Below are 23,586 nucleotides of genomic sequence, written 5' to 3'. Positions count from 1 at the left end.
GGCAAAATCGACAGCCTTTTTGCAAACAGTATCTATCACAAATGGCCTCTTCTAGAGAGATTTGTAGCTAGCTCAATTTACAGCAAACATTGCCTTCCAAAGGGAATAGCATGTTTTCCAGGAAAAACAGGTAAAACAGCAAGGACCATAACAAAAGAGTAGCAATTGTTTAAATAGTTTACCACAATATTTATTTTGAATCAGCTATAAAAGTAACGTCCGAAACTTCATTTCAACTTATTCAGTCTACAAATGCGAAAAATCTGCATAAACACAGTATACCTATTTGGATCCAGTGCTAATAAATAAATAAATAAATAAATAGAAAAAAGAAAAAAGCTAGAGCCAGACATTACAGAGGGAGTATCCAGCCAAAAGACATCCCAGTTGTTTGAAGACAATACATATGTGTGTGCTTGTCTGTTTATTGGCAAATAAGAATTACTTAAGTGTATATTGTGTGCTTTCCAAGGATCTCTGATTGGCAGCTCTGATTCTCTACTGTAACCTAAGACAATTCTGTGGCATTAAAAAGTACTAGGGCCGGGTGTGGTGGCTCATGCTTGTAATTCCAGCACTTTGAGAGGCCGAGGCGGGTGGATCCCAAGGTCAGGAGATCGAGACCATCCAGGCTAACATGGTGAAACCCCGTCTCTACTAAAAATACAAAAAATTAGCTGGGCTTGGTGGCAAACACCTGTAGTCCCAGTTACTGAGGAGGCTGAGGCAGGAGAATAGTGTGAACCCGGGAGGCAGAGGTTGCAGCGAGCCAAGATCGCGCCACTGCACTCCAGCCTGGGGGACAGAGTGAGACTCTGTCTCAAAAAAAAAAAAAAAAAGTACGTAATTTGTGCCCAAGTCCTGACTGTGTCACAAATGTGCTCTGTGACCTTGAGCACTCTTAATATGGAATTGCCTCAATTTTTAGCTTCTTCATCTATAAAACAAAGGTATTAAATAAGGAGTTCTGTAATTTTTCTAGCTCTAAATTTTACCACTCCATTTCAGTGGTTTGAATTTTCTTTGAACCCAGGAGAAGTGAACAGATGTGGATTTTACAATTTAAAAATTTAAAACAACAGAGAAACATACATACATGCAACATGATAATTTCATAGCAGTGTGATTTTAACAGGCTATTACCTTAAGGTCTGAAACAAAAATAAAAAGATCTGCAACCATATTCATAGGAGTGAATATAACATCAGATGTCTAAGACTGTGTAAACAATCTTCATGGCCAAGAGGCTCAATTATAATGATTCTCTCCTGATATGTATTTCATTTGATGTGATACATATACACCATGAAAAACTATGCAGCCATAAAAAGAGTGAAATAGGCCGAATGCAGTGACTCACACCTGTAATCCCAGCACTTTGGGAGGCCAAGGCGGGCGGATCACGATGTCAAGAGATCGAGACCATCCTGGCTAATACGATGAAACCCCGTCTCTACTGAAAATACAAGAAATTAGCCGGGTGTGGTGGCGGGCGCCTGTAGTCCCAGCTACTTGAGAGGCTGAGGCAGGAGAATGGCGTGAACCCTGGAAGTGGAGCTTGCAGTGAACCGAGAGCGAGCCACTGCACTCCAGCCTGGGAGACAAAGCAAGACTCCATCTCAAAAAAAAAAAAAAAAAAAAAAAAAAAAAGTGAAATCATGTGCTTTGCAGCAACATGGATGCAGCTGGAAGGTATTCTCCTAAGTGAATTCATGCAGAAACAGAAAATCTAATATCACATGTTCTCATTTATAAGTGGAGTGGAATCTAACCAATGGGCATATGTCCACACAAAGATAGAAAGAGTAGACACTGGGGACTCCAAGGGTGGGAGGTGGGGCAGGGAGACAAGAGGACATCGTTGAAAAACTACCTATGGAAAACTGTATTCATTATTTGGGTGATGGATTCAATAGAAGCTCAAACCTCAGCATTACACAATATACCATGTAACAATCTTCACATACATAACTTGAATCTAAAATTTTGTTAAAAAAGGAAAAGTATATTTCATTTGAGATTTCTCATCATCTATAGCTCTTGTAAATTGCAGTGATGTCAGTAGTCTTTGCTGAAGATTTCATGCACATAAATTTTCTCATAGGGAGATTTGACTTCATATCTTGGCTATGGACATAGAAACATTTTTTATATGTCTACATGGCAAATTGCTCAATTTAAGCATAAAGCAACAAATGTATCACCAATATTTCGGCAGACACTAATTCTTTCTGCTGTGTCCTTTACAAAGTTATTAGATCCCCTGACTTGATGGGGTCAGTTCCAGTTTTTAAAATGTTGGTCCACGTGTCTGTGTGTCTTTGGACAGCTCTAGGCATCCTGTACCCGGAAGTCATGGGAGACTTGATTCAGCAAATCACATGCTAATGGAATTTCTTCCTTGCTGCAGTTCTTCACTGGTTACTATTTTTACCTTTCCTTTTTTAGAGTTGGGGCAAACCTTATTGTATCTTCTGAATATAAGACAACATTTAATGCACATTTTAAAGAAGTTAATTGTATCTAGTGTGTGTGTACCTCAATGTAAACATTGCCATATTTATATCTACTATAGGATCCAGAGGCCCTCTCAAAGCTCACTGAAAAATCAACTTGCCAAAAGCATATTGGAGAAAAAGCATACAAATGTATTTCATGCGTATACATGGGAGTCTGCCGAATGAAGGGCCAAAGATACAGAGGAAATTGTCCATTTTTAATGATTAGGTTCAACCAAGTGTGGGCAGCCATCAAGAAATATGATTGAAGGAAAAGGGTATGATCTCATGCTAACAGATTGAGTGGGGAAACCCAGCGAGGCTAAGTTCTTCTTGGCCTCTCTCTACAGCATTCCTTCCTTCAGGGTATGGAAGGACCCTCTCTGGAATGGAGGTTTTATGACCTATGGTCAAACAATATACAATATATCAATTGTGTATTGATAATTTCTTATGGCCAGGTTTTCCACAGAATGGTGGAGGGAAAATTAGAGTGATAATTTTAGGGTTTTATGGCTAGCTTTGGGGAAAGGGGGTTATGGTTTCTATGACCCACTTTGGGGAAGAGGGATTCTAGTTTTTATGACTAACCTTGGGGAAGAATGGTACCTAGACCCAGGAAAGCAGGGAAAGTACAGAGAAAAACTTTTGCTTCTGAGACTGCCACTGAGGCCTTCATTTGGGATATGTTTTCTGACCCCCAACATCTGAGCATCCCAGAAAATAAAAATTTATGCAGTGGCTCATTCCTGCAATCCCAGCTCTTTGGGAGGCCAAGGTGGGCTGATCGCCTGAGCTAAGGAGTTCGAGACCAGCCTGACCAACAATGGTGATACCCTGTCTCTACTAAAAATACAAAAATTAGTTGGGTGTGGTGGTGGGTGCCTGTAATGCCAGCTACTCAGGAGGCTGAGGCAGGAGAATCACTTGAACCCCGGGAGGCAGAGGTTGCAGTGAGCCGAGATCATGCCATTGTGCTCTAGCCTGGGTGACAAGAGTGAAACTCTGCCTCAATAATAATAATAATAATAATTTACTAATTATACATTTCTGCCTTGGGAGAATATCTTTTATTTAAATTAATGTATCTTATGTAGGCTTTTAGAAGCCGTTTGTGTCTCCTCATTTCTCAGAATATTGATTGCAGCATGTTTGATGCTTTCTAAGCAAAATCACACTGAAAATAAGACATTTCAACTGTTCTTCATTAGTGAATATTTGGGAGATCAGAATGCAATGATGCTTACCTAAGGGGATGTTTCAGTTTGATTTCAGGGCTGTAAAAAATGGTGAAGCAATTAAAAGAGACTTCCCATTTCAAATAATATATTTGTAAATTGTCCTATTTTGTTAAACTTAAAACAGTTCTATAATTAACTAACTATAACTACTTGTACGCATTCAGAAGAATAAACCTTAAAGTAATTTAATTATTGCTTTCATGGTAATTTTATTGAAAATATCACTTCCTTTAAAACATTTCATCAATTATACTCATAAGAAAATACAATGTCAATGAAATAAACAGAAAATCAAATGCCACATGAACTCACTTATAAGTTAGAGCTAAATGATGGGTACACATGGAAACACAGAGTGAAATAATAGATATTGGAGCCTCCAAAATGATGCAGGGAGTAAGTATTGAAAGGTTACCTATTGCATAAAATACTTGCTATTTGGGTGATGGATACACTAAAAGATCAGACTTTTAGATCAACCATATATGGATGTGAGACATCTGCACTTATACCCACTAAATACAAATAAGTAAATGACTAACACAATATTATATTCTCCAATAAAAATTACTCATACTAGTAATTTCTTTAAGAAAGAATAGCTGTGGCTGGGTGTTGTGGCTACACTTGTTATCCTATATTCTGGGAGATCAAGGTGGGAGAATTGCTTTAGGCCAGAAGTTTGACACCAGCCTGGGCAACGTAGTAAGAACGCATCTCTAAAAAAATTTTTTTTTAATCAGCCAGGCATGGTGGTGCATGCCTGTAGTCCTAGCTTCTCAGGAGGCTGAAGAGGGAGGATTACTTGAGCCCAGTAGTTTGAGGTTACAGTAAGTTATGATCACAGCACTGCACTCCAGCCTGAGCAACATAACTCACATCTGTAATCCCAGAACTGTGGGAGGCCAAAGTGGGAGGATGACTTGAGGCCAGGAGTTCAAGGTCAGCCTGGGCAACATAGAGAACCCATCTCTGCCAAAAAAAAAAAAAAAAAAAAATTTAAAAATATAATTAGTCGGGTGTAGTGGCACGTGCCTGTAGTTTCAGCTATGTTAGAGGCTGAGGCAGGATTGCTTGACCCGAAAGACCCTGTCTCAAAAAAAAAAAAAAAAGAATACTTACAAATTTATGCTGTTTTCATTCTTGTATAGCTTTCGCATTCTTGTATACTTTTGTTATTACTTGTATATTGATTAATTTGTGAAAATACACATTTGCTTAACTATTGGGTTTCTCCAAGTCTGGTCTTGCTCTTCTGAGAGTTGTATCTATATATAAAGCCTTCAGTAATTTTGCAGATAACAGGACTTATGTTAAATATTGTGTTTTCTTCTTCAATAAATGAAATAGCATTCTGATAGATGAGATTATACAAATCCTTTAGTCAGACAATTAGACTTAATGCATAATTATATTTTAGACATGAGATCATATACTAGACTCAAACTGTGTGACAGATTTGAGAGAAAAGGGATAAACTAAAACTCACTTGGAAGTCAGCAGCCTGAGACATTCTCTGTTTCTATGTACAAATATGTTAGAAAAATGGTTCTGAAACACTTTGACTTTCCTCACTATTTAAAGATTATTGAAGAAAGTAGCAGGATGGAAACTGCCCTATTTTCGTTTTTTCTTTTTCTTTTTCTTTTTTTTTGTTTCCAGACAGAGTCTCACTCTGTCACCCAGGCTGGAGACACAATCTGGGCTCACTGCAAACTCCACCTCCTGGGTTCAAGCCATTTGCAAGCCTCAGTTTCCCAAGGGCGCCACCACACCCAGCTGATTTTTGTATTTTTAGTAGAGATGGGGTTTCGCCATGTTGGCCAGGCTGGTCTTGAACTCCCAGGCCCAAGTGATCCACCCACCTCGGCCTCCCAAACTGCTGGGATTACAGGCATGAGTCGCCGTGACAGCCGAAAACTGCCCTATTTTCACAGTGAATACACAAAAGAGTTATAAATTAAAACATGAAGCTCCTTTGTGGTAATCATTAATGGAGCACAAAACCCTCAAGCCAGCCTATGAAATGTCAGTTCAATTCCATGTCCGTTCTGTAATTCAGGGAAACCTCCCCCAAAACATCTTACTAAGGAAGTACTCTGCTTTACTAAATCTTTCCTGTAATGAAATACTGATCTGAAAACCCTGAACTGAAGTAGGGTGAAATTCATTCAAAAAATACCAAGCATGTGCCATGTGCCAGGCACTATATGCCAGTGAACAAAGATCCCCACCTTCACTGCATTTTAGCAGAGGGAGTAAAACAAAGAAACAGCAGGGCAGAGCGCCAGGATGTCAGGCTGCAATTTTCAACAGAGTGATCAGAGCAGGCCTCATTGGGATGGCATTTGTGCAAAAAGTCAAAAGTGATGAAAAAATTATCCATGAAGTTTTGTGGGAGAAGAGCATTCTAGGTAGACACTAGCAGTCACAAAGATCCCAGGGCTAGCTATGCTGGAAGAATAGCAAAGATGGCCGGTGTGGACAAGGCAGAGTGAGCAGGAGGAATTCAATAGGAATTGCATGAGGTGGGGTGGAGTGCAGGTGATTTAGGGCTCCATAGACCATTGTAAGGTTTCTTTTACTCAGGTAGGAAGCCATCTAAATAAGACTTAGACTTTTAAAGGATCAGCCTGGTTGCTATGAGAGTAGAATAGGTTGGGTGAGAGGAGATACAAATGAGGCAAAACAAACACCAGCCACGAAACCACAGAAATAATCCAAGCACGCTATGGTAGTATGTTGGATTAGGATAATAGCAGTAGAGATGATAAGATTTTAGGTGGAACTAAGATTAGATGAAGGATGTGAGGAGTCCAAGATCGTTTCTACCTGAAAAACGAGAAGAATGGAGTGGCCATTAAGTGATTGAGGATGACTGAGAAGAAAAATTTCAAAGGCAAAAATAAGTTTTATTTATTTATTTTGAGGTGTCTAGTAGATACCTGACTGAAGATGTCACACAAAGAGGTTAATACAATCTGATGTCCATATGATGAGATGAGATCACCAAGATGAGTACTACGAGAGGAGGCAAGCAGCCCAAGGTCGAGCTCTGGGGCCCACCGATGTTTTATCAAAATCCAGGGAAATGAAGATTGGGCTGGCAGCAAAAGACAGACTGAGAAGGAGCAGCCGGTAAAGGAGAAACGTCAAGCAAGTGTAGAAATTTGCAAGCCAACTGGAGAATGTTTCCAGGTCAAATGCTGGCTGCTGATTAGATTTTACAATGTGGAAATCTTTGGTGAGTTTTACTAAGAGTAGTGGAGTGGAGACGAAGCCTAATCACCTACCAGATGACCTAACCAAGTGTCCAAACTTAACAGTCTGAAAAAAGCCATAACAGTATGATGCAAGATGGAGACCGTAGCATCACCTTATACTCTTGCACAAAATGTTTAATCTGAAACTTACAAAAACTTTAGACCTTTCAGTTTACAGGCAGTTCCAAGGGATATTAGAAGTTAAATTAGTGACACTACAAAGGAAAACTCTACAAGACAACAGGCCTATTATTTCCAGAAAGTGAGAATCTTAAATGAATCCGGTTTGGGAGATGATGGTAGCTATTTACAAAAGAGACACGTGGAAAAATCTGAAATAAGAACTTGATGTTGCATTAGGGAAGTATTTTAAGTGGGACAATGGTATTGAGATTATATAGAATCATGTTCTTACCAGATGCATGTTTAAGTATTGTCATGTCTACGTCATGTCTACGACTTTCCTTGAAATAGTTCATATAAAGCAAATATGCCAAAATATTTTAAAAAAAAGAAAAATGGTTCTGACAGCCATTTCCAACTGTTCGAACTAATTGATATTCACTTACCCAAAATTCCTTCAACCATTACTTCTTGAGAACCTACTCAATGCCAGACAGTAGATGAATGATATGTAGAAAAGTGATAATGTAGATGAAGGTGGTGACTACCTCAGATTGGGAAGACAGAGGAGAAAGGTTTGGGGAATTGCATTTAAAGGAAGAACCAAAAAATACAGATCTTTTTGTAAAGATTGGGGAAAAGAGTGTATTTGAAAAAAAGAAGTGTGCGTGCAAAGGCAGCCTCACACTTTTCTGCTCAGTGTCCAGTTGACACCTGCCCTCCTTTTGCTTCTCCGTGGGTTATGCTATAGAAGAGGAGCATGAGTGGGTAGTGGAGAAGCAGGTAGCAGATCATGCAGAAACATATAAGAGCTCATTTCTTCCTAAATGAAAGGAAGGGGTTTTTTTTTGTTTTTTGTTTTTTGTTTTTTGTTTTTTTTTGTGAGACTGAGTCTCACACGGTTGCCCAGGCTGGAATGCAGTGGCATGATCTCAGTTCACTGCAACCTTTGCCTTCCAGGTTCATGCAATTCTCCTGCGTAAGCTTCCTGTGTAGCTGGGATTACAGGCATACCCCACTACGCTTGGCTAATTTTTGTATTTTTAGTAGAGATGGGGTTTCACAACATCAGCCAGGCTGGTCTCAAACTCCTGACCTCAAGAGATTCACCGACCTCCACTTCCCAAAGTTCTGGGATTACAGGCGTGAGCCACCGCACTCATCCCATCAACGATTTGTAAAGTAGCATGACATGTGAAAGATCAATCTGGCATTTTATTGAGAATGAATTAAGGCAAGATTGGGAAGGAGCAGTCCAGTCAAGAAGCTGCAAAATGGGTGGATGGGGTTAGTGGGTTGAACTGGAGTGGCAGAGACACAGAAAAGTGGACAGATTGGAGCAAGTTTCCAAACTTTCATTTACAAAGCTTTGTTAATGATTGATGTAGAAGTGAAAGGAATGTAAAGAATGACTTCTGGTTTCATGGTGCCATGAACTGTAATAAGGAGTATCAATATTAGAGAAACAACATCCAAAGATATGTTTGATCATATTCACCCTTCAATGCCTCTGATACTTCTAAGTGATTATATCAAGAAGCAGGTGGAGTGTCCGTTTTTGAGACTCTCAAAGTCTCAACTAGAGATACAAGTTTAGATCCTTCTTAGAGAAAGCCAAGGGCTGAGCCCTAAGGATGCCAGCACTCAGAGTTGAGGCAGTTAAGGAGGGGCCAGGAAGAAACAGGAATCAACTCAGGGCAATAATGTGAGTTCAGAGACGTTCACAGACTGAGAAAACGGAGGTTGTGAATGCCTTTGAGAAAAGGAGCTTTTGTGGACAGATGAGAATGGATTTCAGACTGTAGTTGACTGAAGTGTTAAGAGCTTGCTTCAATGAATCTTTCAAGGAGTTTGTCTATGAAAGGGATTAGGGAAATTAGGAACTGGAGAAGGTTATGGGGCTGAAAGGGAGAGTTTCATCATTTGTTTTAGATAACATAAATGGCGATATATTGAGAGAACTAATGCAGAAGAAAAGTTGATAATTCTGGAAAAGTATCAGTTGAATGGGTTGACAAAGCCAGAGGAGATAGGACATGCCAACAGAGATGCTCCTTTCAAATAGCGGCAGCACTGGAAAATTTTCCCTTGCTCTGGTTGTGTAATTGTGTTGAGGGTCCAATTATCTTCCTGAATTTTTTTTTAATTTAAGTAATTTGTTTTAATTGACAAAATAATGAGTACCTATGGTTTAATTTATTTTTAATAATACGAAAGAGAATATGGTCAAATATAAGTTTTCCCTGCACCTCAGGTCCTCTCCAAGGAAACCATTGTAATAGCATCCAATGTATTCCTTTCAGAAACATTCTATTCACAGATAAGAATATTTATGCCTATGTAGATAGATAGATGTGGATATAGGTGATGATATAAATACAGATTCTCCATTTCTGTGATATAAGTAACATTCCGAAGAGGACAGAGCCGATCCACTTAAATTCAGGTACTTTCAAAAAGTTTCGTTTTTACAAATGGTTGAATTACAAGGGATAAAGGACCTACACAGAAAATGCAGGAATCCAGGAAGAGCAGCTATAGAACTCACACCACCCGGGCCCAAGGAGATGAGGGGATGCAGATATTAGAGACCTCAGATGCGTTCAAGAACCGAGATGAACCACAGTTTTTTTTAAAAGTGTGACATTCTTGGCCAGGCACGGTGGCTCACGCCTGTAATCCCAACACTTTGGGAGGTCAAGGCGGGCAGATCACCTGACGTCAGGAGTTCAAGACCAGCCTGGCCAACATGGTGAAACCCCATCTCTATTTAAAATATAAAAATTAGTCAGGCGCCTGTAATCCCAGCTGCTCAGGAGGCTGAGGCAGGAAAATTGCTTGAACCCGGGCGGCAGAGGTTGCAGTGAGCTGAGATTGCACCATTGCACTCCAGACTTGGGGACAAGAGCGAGATTTTGTCTGGAAAAAAAAAAAAGTGACATTCTGTGACAACCAAAAACACTGAAAATAAAAACAAATCATTATAATATAGTGTAGCACAGGGCAGACAACAGAAGTGACTGACGGTCTTACTGAAGGCTGACTGAGGCAACCTCACCAGAGAGAACCAGGAAAATGCATAGCCTGACCGAAAGCTTCTGCCCACTCCAATCTGCTGATTGGCTAAGCTCAATCAAGGAGAAGTCGGAGGTTTTAGGATCTCTCAGTGTACTCCGCCTCATGGAGCTGAGGGCAGGGAGGGGAAAGCTGAAGAGTGATTGGAGGGGAAAATGGAGATTTCTGACCTTCATGCATCACCACAATCAATTCACTTTTCACACAATAGCCAGAACAATCGTCATTTAAAACAAATGGAAGCATATTATAAACACTGTTCTATACCTCTTGCTTTCTTCCCCTGGCAATATATTTCTGAGATTGTGCCTTATCAGTACACAAAGATCTGCTTTGTCTTTTTAATGGCTATCAGGAGTTCCATTGTACAGAATCCCTTAATTTATTACTACGTTTCTAACCAATAAATATTTTCCCCTAGATTTTTTGGCTGACACAAACAATGATGCAATAAACATTTTAAAATATGATTTGGGGAAAGTACACTAGTACATGTATAAGATAAATTCTTAGACATGAAATGGCTAGGTCTCAATATATGCACATTTGAAATTAATAGACTTTATCAAATTGTTCTCCAGTGTGCACTCTGATCAAAAGGGCATGAGAAGGCTTTTCCCATTAAATATCAGAGAGATGTTCAGTGAATCTCATTGAAATTTAATTTGTGCTGCTTTGATTATGAATGATGTTGAACATTTTCTATATGTTTAAAAGTTACATGGTTTTTTTTTTTTTTTTCTGTGAACTGCCCTGTTCATACTCTTTACTCATATTCCAATCAAAATGTTTCTTATTAGTTCCTGAGTATTCTTTATAGGATAAAGAAAATGGCCTTTTGTCTGCCATATTATAATATGCTTACCAATTTGTCTTTGGATTTGGCTATGTTTGGTCACTAAAGATATAAACAAAAATTATGTAGTGAAATTTATTAATGGTTGCTGGATTTGTGTCTTCATTAGAAATACCTTCTATATTAGTTGTTTATAAAAAGTATTCCACCATGCCTTATTATTTTTTATTGCCATGTTTTCAATCTCTCATCTATCTGGAATTTATTTTGGTGAAGGAGGAAGGGGATGTCTTCCTTTTCTCACATGAGTAGCTGGTTGTCTTACATCATTTACTAAGTAAACCATTTTCTCCACTGACTTAACAAGCCACTGTTAACATAACTTGTATGAATTTTTGTATTTATTTCTGGATTTGTAATTCTATTCTATTGATCTATCTATATTTTAATGCACCAATATTAGTTTATATTTACTGTGGATCTAGTAAATATTTTATCTACTATCGATAATCTTACCTATTGAGCTTTAATTTCAGAATATTTCCAGCCTCTGTATTTATTTTTTGTATCAATTTTAGAATTCATCATGACTTTTTAAGTCTCCCATTAGTAATGTTTGTGGTTATATTCTCCCAACATCTAAGTACCTTGGATGTCTTTCTCACTTCCTCTCTCCTCATCTTCCTTCCTTTTACCTGCATTTCACTATATACTCTCTCTCCTTGTTCATGCCTACCCATAAACCTTTCCTAGTCTGCCCCTGCAATTTGTAATCAAAGATACAGCAGGTTGGTCAGGCACGGTGGCTCATGCCTGTAGTCCCAGCACTTCGGGAGGTCGAAGCAGATGGATCACTTGAAGTCAGGAGTTTGAGAGCAGCCTGACCAACATGGCAAAAATCCGTTTTCTACTGAAAATACAAAAATTAGCCAGGTGTGGTGGCAGGCACCTGTAATCCCAGCTACTCGGGAGGCTGAGGCAGGAGAATCACTTGAACTTAGGAGGCGGAAGTTGCAGTGAGCTGAGATGGCCCCACTGTTCTCCAGCCTGGGTGACAGAGTGAGACTCTGTCATTAAAAAAAAAAAAGATACAGCAGGTTGTGGTGAAATAAAATGTATCTATGGACGTGAAGCAGAGAAGCAGATAACTCCAACTTGATAACAAGTATCATGTTACATATTCTTGTGCGTTTCAGAAAATGTACTTTGGGGCACAATATTTCTTGTATCTTTTTGTTATCGTCATCTTTTTTCCTCCAATAAAAGAGATGAGATGGAATTAAGGCTAAATATTTTTTGGGGGAGAAGTATAGTTTACAATTATTCTAAATTTAACCCATTATGAGGAAACAAATTGTGAGTTTAAATTTAAAATTTATTTTCCTAAGAATTTCTATCAAAACCTATCAGGTTCTAAACTTCCTTGTTAAATAAGAAAAGTTATTACCTCAAACTGAAAATGCCACTGATTATCACTGGTTTCTACACACAGAATATCTGAGGCATCTTAATTAATTTACCTCCAAGTAATAAATGAATAATGTAACCCCTTTAATCCTTTTGGGTTTCTCGTGGTCTCATTCTACTCCAGTTTTTTAAGATTTTCTACTTGGAGCATTAAAATAGCTGTTGAGTTTATCTGGCCTTTAGCTTTTCCCTTTCCTGTCTATCCTACACCTATTACTACCTTAATATTTTAAAATATGAATTTATCAGGTAAGTTCATTTTTGAAGACTTTCAATGCTCTCCATGCCTAATAAAAAATGTTCTAAATGCCAAAGCTAGTTAAAACTATTCTGTTAGGGGTGAAGAGAATATATCTCTCTGATGCATCTCTCGATGGCTGGCTTTATTTTGCCTCTGGATAAAGTTCAAAAATCCCTTAAACAGTGAATTGACACTATATCATCACACAATCTCCCATAAATATTGTTTCCTGCTATTTAGCTTCTTGATAAGAAACCATAATCAAATGGCAGAGTTTACACAGTAGGTGCTCAATAAATATAAGTTGAATGAACAAACAAAGCTACATTCTCCAAGAAAATCCCTAATGTAATAATTAATACATTTTACAATCTGAATCCAACCTATGTTTGTACATTTAACATCTGGCAGTTCAGTTGTTTTCAGCTGCATATAAGGCAACATATAAATGACTTAAATAATAGCAGTCACCAAACGTATTTTGTCGTAGTAAGAAGGCAAGATATACGTCAGCCTCCAAGTAGAGGAACTGCAGTCCTATTTTAGTTAGGATATATGTATTTGTTGTTTTTTTCTTTTTCTCTCTCTCTCTATTTCTCTCTCTCTCTCTTTTTTTTTTTTTTTTGGGGGGGTCGTTGTTATTGTTGAGAGGGAGTTTCGCTCTGTTGCCCGGGCTGTGGTGCAATGGCACGATCTTGGCTCACTGCAACCTCTACCTCCTGGGTTCAAGCGATTCTCCCGCCTCAGCCTCCCAAGTAGCTGGGACTACAGGCACCCGTCACCACAGCCAGCTAATTTTTGTATTTTTAGTACAGACGAGGTTTCACCATGTTGGTCAGACTGGTCTTGAACTCCTGACCTCAGGTGATCCATCTGCCTTGGCCTCCCAAAGTGCTGTGATTACAGGTGTGAGCCACGGCACCTGGCCTATTTGTTGTTATAATAAAGACCCAAAATAACAGTGGTTTGAAACATCCAGAATTCTATTTCCCTCTCATGAAAATCTTTGGGTAGGTGGCCCAGGGCTGACATGCTATCCAAAGCTCAGATTACGTAGATATTTTCCTTTTATTCCCTCTTTTGTTTTGAGATGTCTTCTTCAGTTCTCACTATCACAGGTTCATTTCTGGAAGGAGGTTGGGAAGGACAAGAAAAAAGAGAAATACTACATATCCTTCCCTTTAGGGGCTTCACCCAGACATTGCCCATGGCACTTCCATTGCCTTCAACTTAGTCACAGGGCCACGTAACTTAAAGCCTGGAAAATATTGTCTGTGACTGGTAGTGGTTCTATGTCAAGATGTAAATTCTATTGCTATAGAAGAGGATTGTAAATTTTGCAGAAGAGTGTGCAACAGCTTAATGACTTTGTTAAGAAGCCTGGCTCTTTCCTTTTTGTTCCTTGGAGACTGAAATAGCATCCCCTTCCAAAAGGCACCGGCCACAGGAAGGAGGCTGGATACCTGAGCAAGAGCAAGGTGATGACAGGAAGAAAGGGGAAAGGGCCACGGCGTGGGCACCCACAACTATCTGCTGTGATCTTCATTCCTGTGTGCAAACTTTCTTCTCTAGCCAAACTCACTGATTCATTACTTCACAACCACATTCTGTGCTTAACTAAACGTGCGGGCCCTTGCCTTCCCTCCATGTAGAGGGGGATTCCTCCTCCTTCCAGGCTACCCAAGTCTAAACTTTCTTTCAAAGATCTGTTATTCCATAAAACTTCTGTACATACATAAAACAGTGGCCTATGATCTTCATTCTGTACCAATATTTCTCATATCTGGCATATATATATATATATAGAACTCACTTGCTAATTATGTTTGCATGAATAAATACAATTTCTTGAGAACGAAACTTCCCTTATTTGTTTTAGAGTGTCTTACATGGAGCAGGCGACTGACTGATTTAAAGGAACTTAGGGTTATTTATTTAGGTTTAATACAGTTCAACCTGGAGACAGATGAATAGACAGATGGTTTTGCAGATTCTTCTCCTGTGAGCCAGCAATCTTTCAAAATACATTTTATTTACAAAACAATGAGGAATATATGGTAAAAGTAGAGCTCTAAGTAAATTAGCAAAATGAGATAAAGTGAACTCTAGTTCATTATAATAAAAAAGGTTTAAAAGGCAGAAAACCCAAGTTAAGTTGCTTTTCTCATCATAGCAAAATAATGATCAATAGATGTAGACCAAATAGGCTTGATTTTTTTTAATGAAAAGTTTGGGCATAATGTTGGAGGTACAGTAAATATCTTAGCATTTAAATATTTCTATAAATAAACGCTTGATGAAGGACCTCCACCAACATTACATTAGCATTTCTAGTTTTGCCACTATAATGTTATGTAGTAATAAAATATTAAATTAGTTACGGGAATTGTGATCACTTTTCTATATAATTTCTATTTGAATAAAATAAATAGAAGGCAGAATAAAATAAATAGAAGACACTCCATAGAGAATATCCCTTCAACTGAAATCAAAATCTAATTAGTATAGAAAGAAAAGTACTCAAATATTGTTGAGATCAAGGTAGAAGGTAATGCAGCAGAAATGCTATGATTATGGAAACAGCTCTGAGAGTCAGGAGTGTGAAAAATAGTAGTCAAGGAAGCAAGCATTCTAAATATATTTCTTGTCTTAATAAGCAAAAATAAAATTTCATGCTGAGATGAAGGGAAAAACTCATAAATTAAGGAGGCAATTTATACTGGAATAATAACTTATAAATTGTTTTAAATAATGGTCTAATCATTTACAAAAATAAGCTATCAGTAACCTAGAAGCAGTCTTTTCTAAAGTTTAGAACAAGGCATATTTAATGTCCAGGTGTAAAACTGGCATTAGTCTAAAAGCAAATTAAATATTGTAGCACTGTTATTTGTATGTGATGTAAGCACGGGGAACGTCTTAGCTGACCGTGGGATTAAGAATGCTGAACTTGATTTTACAAAGAAATGAAACTGCCTTTATAGTCAGTGATCACTTTCTCTGAATTATATGAAGTCTACAATCAGGTGCAGAAATGATTTAATTTACCAAATGAGATTACAAAGATTATTATATGTCACTCTGAGTGAATCAGGTTAAAACATAGTAGGAAGACCTATGGAAAAGTAGTCTTAGGAGAAATGACTGAATAGATCATGTTAACCCTGGCTGCAGGCTGTCTTCCCTCCTTGTGCTCCCTTCCTGGGCTCTTTCTCCTCCTACTCAGCATCTGCATTCTCCTTTGAGCCCCCGCTGCAGAGAAGTGTGATGCTCTAGAGCCTTGTTATTCCAAGCGTGGTTCTCTGACCGACCACATGTACATCACCTGGGACCTTGTTAGGATTTCAGAATCCCAGACTCCAATTCTGACTGCAAGAATCAGAATCGTTAAGATTTTCAAGAGATTCCTATCCACACAAAGGTTTGAGAAACCCTACTTTTGAGTCCCAAAGATTCTGTGTATACAGAACAGCAAGTTACTCTGATACAAGTGGCACTGTTAATTGCTGTTTGGTATCACCAGAACACATGTCCATGTGCATTTCTGGAGTCATGGTGCTATGACTATGGTTTTCATGTCAGGTTTTACAAAACCAAATATGGTTTTGAAGGTAACACAAAGATTTGATTTCATTTTATTTTAAAATGTCTATTTTAACTTTAAACACTGTAGATAAAAAACCTTCAAGCTGCGTTGATGATTAGCAAGGCATTACAGTTATGCTGTCAGGCTAACATTTTTTGGATTTGAAATAAAATTTCTCCCACTATCCCTGCTTAATTAAATAATATCCATTTACTACAAAGTAAGCTACTACAAACAAACAAATCTGGAGTTTCTTCTGTTTGTGAATCCCAAATTTCCCAATGCTTTGTATTTAAAATCAAGTTCAGAAATAAAAGAGATGCTATGGGTAAAATAAAAGTGCAACTGTCATCCATAGCCCTGGATTGAATTGTGACATCCATCTAAGCAGCCACTCTCTGTCCACGTTGATTTATTTTGCTTTAAGTAATTGCAGCCCATTTGACCTTCCAAAATATAGCTTTCGTTTGTTTTATAAGTATTGAAGTCTAAATGAATTTTATATCAATAAAATGCATTTTGATTCTAAACCATTTTGAAAGCTGGAACTAAAAGTATGAGTTCGACGGAGAAGGCAGGGCTGTCTGGAACCCGAGTTAATTGGATGCATCACTTCTTCTGGAATCCCTTGATCGCAAGAAATTGACACCTGCCAACTTCTCCCCTGTACCTTCCTGATCCCGGTCAAGTCATTCTCAAGTAGAAGCAGTCGAGTCATTTTGATTTATTTTTTATGTGAATCAAACTTCCAAGCTAGGACACACCATGAAACAAATTACACATTCCTTGTGGCTACTAAAAAAATTAGTTTATTAGTGTAAGAATCTGGATTTGAGAATAAAATCATAGATACAAACAATCTATATTTCTCACAGTAAAAGAGATATTCTGAAATTACTTCAGTTTCTTGGTGGTGTAACTTTCTAGTATTGCATTCATCCGTTCTTTCAGTCAACATGTCAGTAGGTGGTTACTGAGCATGTACCTAGTTACATAAAGAATTGTAAGATAAAACCCCCTAATTGTAGGACTCTCAGTTCAGAAGAGACAGGTGCTCAACAAACCATTGCTAAGCAATGCAATAATAGTGTATTGGACATAGGTTACTGATTCTGTGGAAATACAGAAGAAATAATAGGAAAGGGGCAGCTAGGTTAATTAGTATTTTGTTTTGCTTGGTAACTGGTCCTAACTTTTTAAAAAATATATATGGTGATAGGGTTTGCAATTATATCTGAACCAATTTGGATAGAAAATAAAACATTTTCCACCATTAAGAATTAGAATACCCATAATCATCATAGGGAGAATGTCAATTTTAAAAATAAGAATCGGCCGGGGGCAGTGACTCATGCCTGTAATCCCAGCACTCTGGGAGGCTGAGGTGGGTGAACACTTGAGGTCAGGAGTTCAACACCAGCCTGACCAACATGGTGAAACCCTGTCTCTAATAAAAACACAAAAATTAGCCAGGTGTCATGGTACACGCCTGTAATCCCAGCTACTTGGGAGGCTGAGGCAGGAGAATCATTTGAGCCCGGGAGGCAGAGGTTGCAGTGAGCCAAGATGGTGCCACTGCACTCCAGCCTGGGTGACAGAGCAAGACTCTGTCTCAAAAATAAGTAAGAAAATTAATAAATAATAAAAATAATATTCAAAGAAGAAAAATATTAAAAGTTGGACCTCTATATTTGTAAATCCATCTGTGGATCCAACCAATGGCAGATAGAAAAATAAAATAAAAAATAACAACACAATGATAAGTCTAAGTAATCTAAAGATGATTTAAATTATATGGAAGGCTGTGCATAGGTTATATGCAAATACTACACCATTTTATAACAGGGACTTGAAAATGTGTGGATTCGGGTATCTATGGGGTGGGGGGGGTATGGAACAATCCCCCAATCCCCCCGCAGATACAGAGGGATGACTTGTGTTCATTCATCTCACTTGATGGATATATGCTTTTTGCATGCGTGTAAGAACACAGTAATCTTTTCTATCATCAAGATGATTTTCTACTGTGCCCATTATTTACACCACATTTAGTTTCCAGCCTGGTTTTCCTTTGCTACTCAGTACACTTCTGCACTACTTCCCCCAAATTAATTGATATAATGAGCTGATGTAAATTACTTTCAATATTAGGCTGAGCTAATATTAACCCACAATAATTTAGAAAGTAAATATACCATACAACACCATATATGTACTGAATTCCAAAATTAAGTATCAAGGATGTTTTAGTTTCATGTAATTTTGAAGTGTCTGGCCCATTGCTCCCTTCCATGATGTGGAGAACCACCTGCTCTGGATGTAAACACCTTCTGCTGTGTGTGTCCCCACGCCTCAGGGCCCGTACAGAATAGTGGCTATAGGAAAGGACCCTCACAACCCTGGACTGCCCATACTTTCACTCTTCCACCTCCTTATCAGTGCTTTTCTCACCTCTTCTGCTAGGAACAATTTTCAACATTTTAATCATAAACATACAACTCTTCAGGCTCAGGTGAAATGTTTTGAACTTCATGAAGCCCTTTGTTCATCATCCACCTGTAACTCCTCTAGTATCCAAATTTCTATAGCATTTCATATACCTTTTATGACTCATCAAATTCTTCTGGGTTTGCGTTTTTCATGAATCAGATCCCCACCCACCTCCACTCAAATTTGGAGATGAAACATCTTTGTAGCCTTGATAACACTGAGCCCAAATTTTATAAAAAGTAAGTGCCTATTAAATTTAGGGTGAATTTTCCATCCCTCATGATAATTCAACAAGATGCTTTTGTTTATATTGTGTTTTTCCCCAAAGTTCTTCCTCTCATTTTCTTCTCTTATAGTCCTGTCCATTTATTGAGTCTCAACCTAAAAGCTTTCAATTGTGCCCAAAATGTACATGTGATTCCTCATGTGAAATCCCATAGTACTTTATTTGTCCCTGAATTATGCTGTTTTTCATTTCTTCGTTGCACTGTAGTTTTCATACATCCTGTATCTACTTCTATATGAACTATGAGCTCTTCTGCAAGGCTGTGAGTGCAGTCTTAGTCATCTTCTATTTTCCATAGTTCTGTGCATACAACAAGTGCTCAATCCATGTTTGTTGCAGCAGTAAAAGTTTGTAAGAAGTTGTGGAAGAACAGTACAGCTACTCAGAGCCAGGGGCTCCATGCCAAATGGAGCCAAGCCCTGCTACAGGTGGTTTTAGGCATGGCTAGTGGTCAGTTGAGAACAGGAGTTGGAGAATGCTATTTCTGAGGCCAGCTCTATCGGATTTTGTAGCAGGGAACTGCTAGGGCATTATGATAAAGGCGTTGCTTGCTGGGTGGCTGTTTATCTGTCCTTTTCCTGTGACCCATGATTATAGATTCTGCTATTTTAATCTGGGAAAGTTTTCCTGTTTTTGACAGTTCCCTGTGAAAGTCTAGATGTCCTCTGTGAATACTGGTACATCATAATGAATACCTTTGTTATCTGTGAGCATCTTCAGCAGGATTATAACAAAAATCAGGTTGTGGGGTAGATGGAGAGGGGAATTGATGGGAGGGATGAGCGGATGGATGGAACCAGGAGAAAGGAAAGGGTTTGTGCCATTGAAACAGGGAGGTTTCAGGACAAATTTCAGCCTCTCAGTTTCTGAGGTACAGTCCAGCTGTGCCCTGGAGGCTGTGTTTCAGATACCTACAGCTTCTATTTATTGGCCCACTATTTCCTGCCTATTAATTGTCTATTAATACTTCATGAACATGATCTCCAAACCTTAAAATTACTTGTAAGATAGAATTATCCTATTTTTCAAAGGTGAAAACTAAGGTTCGGAAAGATTAAGTTACGTAGTTACAATTAGTCATCTTAATAAAAAGATACGGATTTGAAGAGAAAACCTGCATTTTTTTCCTCTGTATTATGCTTGCTGCGTCTTTAAGCAGGCTGCTTTAGTTATCCAGTGGGAAATAGGTGTTTGGAAGTTTTAGAAGTCTTTTCTTTCTAGGTTAGTATATTTTCATTGCTGTTATCATGACAGTATTTCAAAAACTCAAATTGTTATGAAAAACTTGGCGATACCCCTCTTTAAATCAGTATTTGGCTTGATAAAGAATAGAATAAAACAAGAAATAAGACAACTTTTCTTCGATCTTTCACCAGGAGGGAATTTAGCTGCTGTCTTTGTTTTGGGATAAAAGAAAAATGAAATGAATCTGTGATATTCAAGTAAATCCCTCAGTTGTTTGTTAGTATCTACTGTTTACTCAAAAAATGGGAAGCACCAGGCCTGTGATACATCATCTTTGTTGCGCTTGGCACCTTCCATCATGAATCATATTAATCTGCTTAAACTAACAAGGATTAATTGCCTTGGTAAAGCAACCTGGCATTGAAATGATATATTGCCCAGACAGCTTGGAATCTGGCCACTCATAAATCTCATTTGTTTGTTGGTTTATTTCTGTTTGTCTCTCTCTCTGACAGATGTGTGCCCAATCACTGCGAGCATGGTGGGAAGTGCTCGCAAACATGGGACAGCTTCAGATGCACTTGTGATGAGACAGGATACAGTGGGGCCACCTGCCACAACTGTGAGTGCCAGTTTATCTCACTTTAATCTTGTAATTGCATGAGAATCTCAAGTCTTGGGCTGTGCTTTGAAGCTCAGCAACCTGAATAATCCACGTAATACATCACTCGAATCTGAAAAACCAAGATTCCAATTGTCAGTTCTCCAAAAAAAAAAAAAAAAAAAAAAATACTATTCTACTTGTTAAAATATGTTCTCTGGTAAAATGAGTAAAAATGACTCAAAAAGAAGGACCAGCGTTTCCTCTGTTCCATAACCACGTAGTTGAGATTGGAAGGCCAAACTTAGGTTCGCTTCTCTGTGTCTAACTCACGTCTGCTGGGTCGACTCTTTGGGAAATTGTGTTAGTGTGATGTCTCTGACTGGACCCTCATCTATCAATTAATCAGAGAGGGAGACAGAGTGTAATTGGAACATTTAGTTCCTGGATGATGGCTGCTTCGTGCTTTAGCCCAACTGTTCGGCTACCTTTTTTTTTTAGATCAAAGAAATGAGTCCGAAATGGAATATCTAAAAGCCAATGGATGTAAATTGAAAACATAAGAGGTAAAAATATTTTAAAATGGCAAAAATAAAAAGTAACATGCAAAAATGACTAGTATAACACAAATGTGCCTTGGTTTATATAACAACTTTATTCCAAAAGGTTAAATAAAAAATAAATTTTCGTACTTAAAAAATTTAATGCTAACTCTTATAATATTAATTTTCCAATAATGCATCGCCATTTGCAAAACACTTTTGAAAACAAAGCACTTTTGAAAACAGATTTGGCATAAATCGTATAATTATGAGAAGAGAGTCAACTGTTGGGTAGTGTGTGCATATGTATGTGCGTGTGTGTGTGTGTGTGTGTGTGTGTGTATGTGTAGGGAAGGAAGCACAAGAGAAAAAGAGAGATTCAAGCTTCTCTCAGTATGCCCAAACACTGAAACTCTGATATCTAAATCCTCCATTTATACAAACAGATTTCACTTTACTTCTAGGAAATAGTGACAAGCAAACTATCTCAGAGTAGAGCCCTGGGTATAGTAAAAATGTCATACAGCTCTCTAAGCCTTTCCATTGTGTTATTTGTAGTAAAGTGCAAGAAGAAATTGTGTTTTGAATGTATTGTAAAATGTTGACTTACAAAGTTGCACACGTTTATTTGTTTAGGTCAATATTCAAAAACAAGAGGCAAAGGAAATCTTTACAAAACTAACAATAGAAAGATGTCAAGAAGGTCAAAATAGATACTTATTAGATTCATTATCTGTGTTTACATATATGAAAGTATTTTAATGAATAAAGAATAAAAATGATTGATATTGAAATTAATTCAAAGAAAAGAGTTATAACTAAAATTTTTCCTCACCAATCACATCAAAATATTAACCTGCAGTACGTGACATTTATTAAACATAATACGATGCTAGAATTATGTTGATGAAACTGGATACCTTCACTAGCGTAATTTGTATCGTATGTTATAAATACCATATTTAACTACAAGGGATCTTGTTCCTGAAATACGGTAATGCTAACCAGTGGTCAAAAGCAAGAAATCGGTGGTGGCTGCAAGGATTTTCTATCTCAGTGATGGCTTTTATATTGAACTGAAAAGTAAGTTATTCTTTTTATATGGCTGTTTCTATCATTAAAATACACAGCAAAAAGGCAAAAAAAAAATTTAAAATGTATGCTACTTGTTGAGTAGCTGAGGTTTGTTTTGTTTTTTAAGGGTAATGACTCCAAGGATTAGAAATGTCCTAAGTGTGTTTAGGTTTGGCACTAGTGGCCAGCTTGAAAGATAAAACACGAAAACTGTCTTTTGTTCTGCTGCTCCTTCTTACTTGTTCCTTGCTCCATTTTGTTGGATCTTTAAAGGCAGAATCATTCTTTTTAATAATAAAAGCCTGATCTTTTGTTGTCTTCTTCAAATGAAGCCAAAATTTTGAATATCCAACCTATGCATAAATAGAGGTGAAAAGACCATACTGCATAATTCAAGAGAGGGTTGGCTGGTGACTATTTCTTCTGAAAAATGTACATTGTAGCTTATTGAAGGCCATTTGCCTCCTAATAACCTGAAAGACTTGATACAGTCTTACTTACTGACATGGATTAGTCAAAAATGTCACACGGCACAAATGTAAGAAGATAAAATGTTTGCCATTGAGTTTGACACAGAATGAACAATTCTACATTTTTACTAAATCAGTGACTACATTCATAGCAAGAAGATGGAAGTGCAAAGACCGCAGTCTCTGATGTGTCTGACGCTAGCTATAAAATCATCAGGCTGTGTGACTTTGTGGTCAATCGTTTGACTTCTCTTGCACTGTCTTTGACTGAAGTCTCCTGGCGTTCTAAAAGCCAGTGAGCTGAGATTTGCAGTTACTTATTCTGTATTCTGTGGATTTTAACTTTGTAAGTAATGTAAAATATTTTGCTTCATTATTTCCTGCAGAAGACCAAACATTCATCTTGAAAAGAAATCATGCTAATTATTTTAAATAGTATTTTTTAATTTGAAAAAGCAGCTAACTAAAATCTAAAGTTTAACATAAAAGAACATTTGTTAGAGTTTCAAACATTACAGGCCACAGTATTTTAGCACACTTTCTACACCAGCCCGGGCTTGGTCAGGATGAGACAGCAGTGCTATGAGTGACCTGTGATCATCCAGGCTAGAAGTCCTAGTTCAAGATGGAACAGAGAAGCCTTTTTGC

At 37.9% G+C, this 23,586-nt stretch overlaps 1 protein-coding gene across 1 annotated transcript in view; it reads left to right on the top strand.

The window, feature by feature from the left end:
• The window catches only part of CNTNAP2 (contactin associated protein 2), a 2,167,939-nt gene that overhangs the window by 1,295,095 nt on the left and 849,258 nt on the right, over positions 1-23,586 (top strand). Inside the window, exons 11-12 of the mRNA XM_031664956.1 lie at positions 20,767-20,896; positions 23,091-23,233. Of these exons, the coding sequence (XP_031520816.1) occupies positions 20,767-20,896; positions 23,091-23,233 (273 nt within the window). The remainder of the gene's footprint in view (positions 1-20,766; positions 20,897-23,090; positions 23,234-23,586) is intronic.

The sequence above is a fragment of the Papio anubis genome, chromosome 4 (assembly GCF_008728515.1).
Source record: "Papio anubis isolate 15944 chromosome 4, Panubis1.0, whole genome shotgun sequence".
In the NCBI taxonomy this organism is placed as follows: Eukaryota; Metazoa; Chordata; class Mammalia; order Primates; family Cercopithecidae; genus Papio; species Papio anubis.
This window is presented reverse-complemented; position numbering and strand designations above follow the sequence as displayed.